The sequence below is a fragment of the Cryptomeria japonica genome, chromosome 7, assembly GCF_030272615.1.
Source record: "Cryptomeria japonica chromosome 7, Sugi_1.0, whole genome shotgun sequence".
Lineage (NCBI taxonomy): Eukaryota > Viridiplantae > Streptophyta > Pinopsida > Cupressales > Cupressaceae > Cryptomeria > Cryptomeria japonica.
The window spans coordinates 223084521-223092011 of record NC_081411.1 but is presented as its reverse complement, the minus strand read 5'-3'; the positions used below and the strand labels follow the sequence as shown (position 1 = coordinate 223092011).

The window sequence follows — 7491 nt, the reverse complement described above, 5'->3', positions numbered from 1 at the left end:
ATATCAATTATCTCAAGAAGAAAAATACAAAGATTCTGAAAACTTACAAGAAAAAACCAAAATTGATCCTTGTATATAATCCAACTCAAACACTTTAAATAGGTCACAACTTAAGGAACTCGCACGACACCAAAACACACATCAATACTCAAACTTTTGGCCTTTCAAAACCTTGTTATATTCTGAAAAATTATAATTACAAGTTCAAATGGAAGGCATCTTCTTCTTCTTTTTTTAAGAACTAATAATTTGTATTTTATATTTGTATAGTACTTTGTATGATGTTGTAAATCTTTTGTTATAATATTAGTTTGTATAATATTTTAAATCTTTTTAATAATATTTAATTTAAAGATAATGTTACATTTTGTTAGTTGCATGCAGATTATTTCAAAAGAATTACAAAAAGTGACAAATAGGTTCAATAACTTTTTCTTTTAAATTATTTTAATATTTTATTTTCCTTCTAACATATAAATTAAATTTATTAATTAATTCTACTACAAGAAAATTTCCTATTTCTACATAAAGAATATTTAATTTTAACCAATTCATTTTCACTAAATATTTAAATTTAACAAAATAATAAAAACTAAGTTTATCTATGGAAAAAATAAAAATTTATGAACAGATTCAGTATTCATTTGTTTCAAGTTATCCCTAGTGCCGACGGATAAAGCCCTAATAGCTAACATAGTAAGGAGGGGCGACTTTCGAGTATTTATGCCCATAAACTATAATTTTATTGTGAAACCACTAACAGATAGATGCTATGAAAGTAAAGTGACATGAAATTTTTTCTATTCAATATATCATTTTCTGCAATCAGAGAGCAAGTACAAATTAGTAGAACGTATGCATTGACATGCTATTTTTTTCTAAAATTGTATAGATGACACTTCAAAACTTCAAATTATAAATAAAGTGTAAAAAAATATAGTAGGTAATATATATAGTAGTTTACTTCAAATTATAAATAAAGTGTAAAAAAATATAGTAGGTAATATATATAGTAGTTTAGAATGTTTATTATAAAAATTCAAATTTATTTAGAATATTTTGAAATGGAAGGATTTAGAATATGGAAGGATGTAGTTGTTTCTAATTTTATAATATTTTAATATGATTTTTTAGAATAGTTTTATTTTTTCATATGAATTTAGAAACTTGTCATAATTGAAATGATAGAATATAATTGATAAAATATTTTAATATGAATTTTTACAATATATTCTATTTTTTTATATATGAATTACTTAGTCATTTTAATTTTTTAAATATATTTAATAAGATTGTTATAGAAACTTGTCATACTATATATAATTTTAAAATTTAAATGTTTATTATTACTAAATTAGTAATTATTAATTGATTATCATTTAATGTTTATATATAATATAAATTAGTGTATTAATTTAGAAACTTATTTAGTAAATTTAAGATTTTTGCATATATTATTAATTTATCATTATTCTTTCATTAAGATAATGATTTTCATTTCTTCCCAAGAAAGATGTGCATTGACTTTCATTGCTTCAATTTATTACTTTTATATTTTTTGACAGTTAATATTTTTCTTAAAATGTCAAATGAAAGACATTGAAATGACTAAACCGTCATAAAAAATTCATATGACAGGTAGGGGTGACCGTCAAATTCCAGGCCTGCACACAAGAACCGACATCTCATAAGGCAATCTTGAAAGAATTTTGAATTACATATCACTGAAGGAAACTTACAAAGAAGTTAAGTTACATATCTTTTCTTGAGCACAACCGTGACAACTCCGATGAATGCTCATCATCAGAAATGTGCAATTCATGTCGAAGATTTCTCAGTAAAGTTTCTCGCTCCCAAGTTAAACACCCAGTCGAAGCATAAAAAGCTCTCATTGTGGAACGGTATGCACTCATTTCTAATTCGTGTTTTGAATTCTTCTTATCGGAATGTAACTCATTGCTACTGCTACTACTAGCTACAGAACACTCAATGTTTTCTTGCACAGGCAAAGCTGATTGTGCTACCTCATCATTATGCAGCCATCTTTCACGGTGCCAAAACAGCTGAGCACGGATAACAGATAGATGATATTTCCTCTCTAGTAATGATTCCATTAATTTTACAACAAATAATCTTCCACGTAAAACTTTGACAACTCTACCTGCCTTCCATGCATGATTATCATATACTTCAATAATATGCCCCGGAGCCAATTTCCTCATTTTTGTCATCTGCGGAGGCTCTGGTCGAACTGCATCGGCCCGTACATCTTCCACAACACGTTCTCCATTGTCATCTAAAAGATTGTCATACTCGACTTGGTAATAGTGTGCATTACATGAAATGATCCAAGCCCGGAACCAAGACTGAAATATACCCCCATCTGAACGGCAAACCTCAGCATTGCATCCTTCCTTCAATTTCATGTTGTTCATACGGGTCCCTGTATTCCACAAATACAAGGAAGCAAAACCAAAAGCAAGGTCAGAAATGAACAAACAACATCTAATTTTTGCAGAAAGCAATTATCAATTAATTGATAGTAAAACACAAAGATTCAGAAAACTTACGAGAGAAACCAAAGTTGAGCCTTATATTCCCTCCAATTCAGAGAAGGTCCAACTCAAGTTACAAAAGCCACAGCAATACTCAAAACCCTCACTACAGCAATGAATAATTATATTCCGAAGGAGCACAGAAAATTTTTAGCTATGAGGAATTTTATTATCATACGTATTGTTTCTTTAGACAATCTCCCTATTTATTAGTGAAGGTGCCGCTAAAAATAGAAAATATCTTTGTGATTGCTCTTTTCAAACAGAGGTTATGTTGTACTTTCTATATTTAGCGGGCACCTTATGTGAAGAATATTTTTGCGAATATACAAATTTTGCGGATAGAAATAAAAATTATTTTTCAACTGTGATTTTTCGTTTCAAACTTAAGATTGACTCAGAGTTGATGTCATAGTTTTACTGAATTTTTTTTTTCAACTCTGTTTTGGTTGTTTCTATAATTTTCTATCATTCGAAGATCTCAGTGCTCACAATGAAGATTAGAGATGTTTTAGATTATTAAAAATATTTGATAAAATATTATTAGTTATTTTTATTTTTTAAAATTAAAAATTAATATTTAATATTTTTATATCATTGTTTTATATTATTTTGTATAATATTTAAAAAAATAAAAATATTTTATTTCATTTATTTGATGTATTTTGTGCAGTTTTTTATTTGTTTAAATATAAAAAGTGATAAATAGATTCAATTGTCAATTCTTTCAATTTATTACTTTATTTTTTCTGGTGAATAAATTTACTACTTTATTTTATTACACCTAGTTTATTTATTTTTAGTTAATTACTTACATTGATAGTATTTTAATGCTTTAGTACCTTTTTTAAGTTGCAAATGAAATAATAGAAACTAGGTTCAATATTTGTATTGGTAGCATTTTAGTTATTTAGTAGTACATTTGTGAGTTGCATGTTGTTGGTTTTTTAAACTCACACTTAATGTCTTATTTCCTATATTTATGTCAAGAATTTTTTTAAGCATATTTATTGTCTTTTTAGACTGTGATTTTTGTTTTCAAACTTGGAGTTGATGTCATAGTTTCTACTGAATTTTTCAAGTCTATTTTGGTTGACTTATTTCTATGATTTATATCATTTGAAGATCTAATTATGAAGATTAGAGATGTTATAGATGCTTTTATTCTTTAAAAATATATGAAACAATATTATTATTTTTTTTAATTTTTAAAAATTAAAAATCTACATTTTTTTATATTATAAATCGAGAGACCAAAAAAGGAGGTTTATATAGATGAGTTTAGGGGAGGCAGAGCCTCAACAGTGAAACAAAAGAGATCTAGACGAGTGTCATATACAATGCACTAAAAAAAACTCCAAAATAAAGTTGTGTTCGTTGCCATAAGGTACTAGAGAAGGATTTCATCTTGGTCTTCCAGCCATGTGGTCCACCCCTATGGTCCTTCCATCCAGACCACCTTCTTCCTTTCCATGATTTGTATTCACATGTCTACCCTGTTAAAAGGGGGAGCTCTGGTATCCTGAAGCTCTTTAATCAATTTCTTTACTGCACTCTCAAAGGTGGTTTGATTTTATGCAATCCTTGCCCATTCATATCCATCTTGCATCTCATATATAAACATGGTGGCTCAGCCTTCTTTGAGGAACCGCAGAAGTTTGTTATGTTCAACATTCATCAGGAAGCAAACCTGTACAACAATTTTATAATGTGTGAGCTTTTTAAAAAAACTAGTAAGTTCCCTAGCATTACCTTGGAATTTCTCCTCATTTCTGAGTTTCCAAATAAACCAAAGGATAAAAAAAAGACAAAATTTGTCAAATTAAGTTAGCATCCTTTTTAAGATTATGGACGAAACCAGTAACTATATCATAAGTGAAGACATGCTCAATAATGGATACTTCAAACATTAACCAGATCTCCCTCGCAAAAGGGCAGTCAAGGAAGATGTGCCGAGCGGACTCAGGTTTATTGCAGACTGAACAGAGATCATATGTAGCTACATTATTCCAAATAGGCAATCTATCCAGTAAGAGTTGCCATTTGAAACACTTGATCTTAGGGGGGATGGGGGATTTCCAAAGGTTCTCAAAGGTTTTATACCAAGAGGTGGGGTTGTGGTGAACATTCCATAGGGTGTTGACATGGTCGATCACAGAGGTGTCCTGGTTAAGCAGGTTGTAGATAACATTGGATTTAATTTTGGGGAGGGAGAGCCATCCTTCCATGGGAATGAGAGGTACCTGTGGACCTCAACATGAGTGTTCTTAGGAAGATTGAGGGTCTTATAGGCATTCTGAATCATATTGTAGGTCCGCTTATGCGAAGTAGGGAGATTAAATTTACTACTAAGTTCCTCCCAAGTGATGAGGTTGTCATTTTCTAGGATATCCATAAGATACTTGATCCCCTTATTATGCCAAAATCTAGCAGAACAACCTTGGGTTAAGGCCAGTGGCTTAGAGCTATGGTGGAGGTTCCACCATATTGACCTTTCACCATGTATAGTGTTATCACAGTCAATGCTAGAGTTACAAATAAGTCTACGCACATGCTCCCAGGCTTTCCAGATGGACTTAAAGACCCAGGTGCCTTGGACAGACACCGAGAAACTTTTAGCAAGTAGATCAGTGAGTGGGAGGGCTTTCCATGATTTGGCAGCCTTGGGGAATCCATTTTGAATGTTGTTTCTAATAAGAATCTTCCAAGGTTCTTGCCCATCTAGTGCATGAAATATCCACTTGGCGGCAAGGGATATTCCTTGCAACTTAAGATCCTTAACGCCCAAGCCTCCAAGCTTTTTTTCTAAGTGGCACCAGGCCCATTTCATCGCATGGGCCTTTCTTTTGCCCTTACCATCAGACCAGAGGAAGTGTCTGATAGCCTTTTGGATTTCATAAATTTGATAATTGTTAAACATCCAAACTGAAGAGTAGTAGATATTGTATGAGGAGATGATTTTTTGACATACTTGAACCCTACCTGCTAGGGAGAGGATCCTATTATCCCACTTGTTGAGTTTCCTATCAATTTTCCCCTTAACCCAAGTCCACATGTCTCAAAGAGAGGGAGACATAGAGAAGGGGATACCGATATACTTGACAATCATGTTGGGTCCTCCCCATGAGTACCCGTCTTGTTGTAACTAGTCTGGAGGTTCATCTTTCTAGCCAAGCAGAATAGATTTGGAGCTGGAGATCCTGGCTCCAGAGGCTTTACCAAAGGTGTCAATTTTTAGGTTGAGGGAATCGATGTTTTGCCTAGAGAGCTCCAGGAAAAAAGAGGTATCATCAGCAAACTGGATATTGAGCAATTCAGAGTCATCCGCCAGCACAATGCCATGGACTCTAGGAGATAGAAGAGGGCATCTGAGGCAATAACAAACAGAGCAGGGGCAAGAGTGTAGCCCTGCCTAATGGATCTAGAGAGAGGAATAGGTTGGGATTGGGTTCCATTAACTTCAATCATGGTGGAAGCATCTTTGAGGAGAAGTCAGACATAGTCATAGAACTCGTTAGGGAAGACAAAAGCTTGGAGCATCATGAGGATGAAATCCCACTCGACTCTGTCATAGGTTTTTTCAAAGTCCACAAGGAACATGGTAGCATCCTGGTTAGAAGTTCTGGCCCATTCCATGGATTCCCAACTAGTGACAAGGTTTTCCAATATGTATCTTCCTTTAATGAATCCAGTTTGGGTAGAGAAAATGAATTTTGGAATAATTTTTTCAAGGCGGGTAGCTAAGGCTTTGGCAAGGATTTTATAGGAGATGTTAAGGAGGGTGATTGTCCTCTAGTTCTTTATGAGCATTTTGTCTCCTTCTTGAGAGATGAGTTTAACAATACCTTTATTTATGAATTCCCCCATGGTGCCATTGTCAAGAGCTTCATTGTATATGTCATAGAGGTCATGTGTGACCCATTCAAGATTGGCTTTGTAGAACTCCGCAGTGAGACCATCGGGGCCTGGGGCCTTATTATCCTTGAGGGCCTTAATGGCATCGGCAATTTCTTGTATAGAGATCCTGGCTCTGAGAAGGAGAGCATCATCCTCAGGGTTTAGGGATGATAATACTACATTTGTGTCGAGCCTCTTTCAAGGCTTCATTATCTTCTGAGGTAAAGAGAGTTCTATAGAACATTTCAAAGGCCTCTTTCATATCATTGAGATCTAGGAGTTCCTTGTTGTCTACAGTTATTCTCTCAATTTTTTCTCTGTTTTGCTTCTGCTTAAGGAGGTTAAAGAAGATTTTGGAACCTTTATCTCCAAATTGTAGCCAGTGGTTGTGAGCTCTAATGAAGGCCCCCCTAATTTTGACTTGCTGGTGCTTCCTGAGGATATCTCTGGCTTTAGAGACACGCTAGGCCAAGGTAGGGGAGGAGGGATTAGACTGAATATCCTATTCTAAGGAATGGAGGCAATGGGTGAGAGTTTTTTCCATGGCTCTAGAGTCCTTGGCTTTCTTTTGGCCAATAGTTTGGAGTACTTTCTGCTAGGAGGAAACATTCCTTGTCCACCTAAGGGTGCAGGATTGGGGAAGTTGAGGCTAAAGGTTGAAGAGCCTGACCACCTTAATGGCACCTAGAACATCTTGGTCTTTGAGGAGGGAGGTGTTGAGAATAAATTTCTTACTAGAGGAGCTACTGATAGGGATAGTGTTTCTAGTGTTAATTACCACTAGGATAGGAAAGTGGTCAGAAAGGGTAACTGGCAAGATAACAACCGCACTCCCTAAGTGATTAGGGGAGAAGGAGAAGAAGTCGTTATTAACATAAAATCTATCCAGTCTGGAGTAAATGTGATTGGGACCTTGTTGAAATTTGCACCAGGTGTACCATAGGTTAGAGACAACAGTTTTAGTACCCTCAAGGGGGGTCAAATAACTGAAGTTTTTGTTTAAGTTTGTCCCAATGAGGTTTTTCTGCATTCTTCCATT

The 7491-nt window shown here is 33.9% G+C and overlaps 1 protein-coding gene across 1 annotated transcript; it reads right to left on the bottom strand.

Moving 5' to 3' along the window:
* Positions 1–1650: 1650 nt before the first annotated feature.
* LOC131857180 (uncharacterized) lies at positions 1651–2873 on the bottom strand. The gene is made up of 2 exons (XM_059209380.1): positions 2571–2873; positions 1651–2443 (listed from the first exon to the last, which is right to left on the bottom strand). Exon 2 carries the CDS (start codon positions 2433–2435, stop codon positions 1752–1754), a length of 684 nt encoding a protein of 227 aa, XP_059065363.1. The 5' UTR covers positions 2436–2443; positions 2571–2873; the 3' UTR covers positions 1651–1751.
* Positions 2874–7491: the final 4618 nt, after the last annotated feature.

What these genes read in the sequence shown, in the direction of transcription:
- LOC131857180 (XM_059209380.1), bottom strand. Translation starts at nt 2,435, where the DNA reads ATGAACAACATGAAATTGAAGGAAGGATGCAATGCTGAGGTTTGCCGT.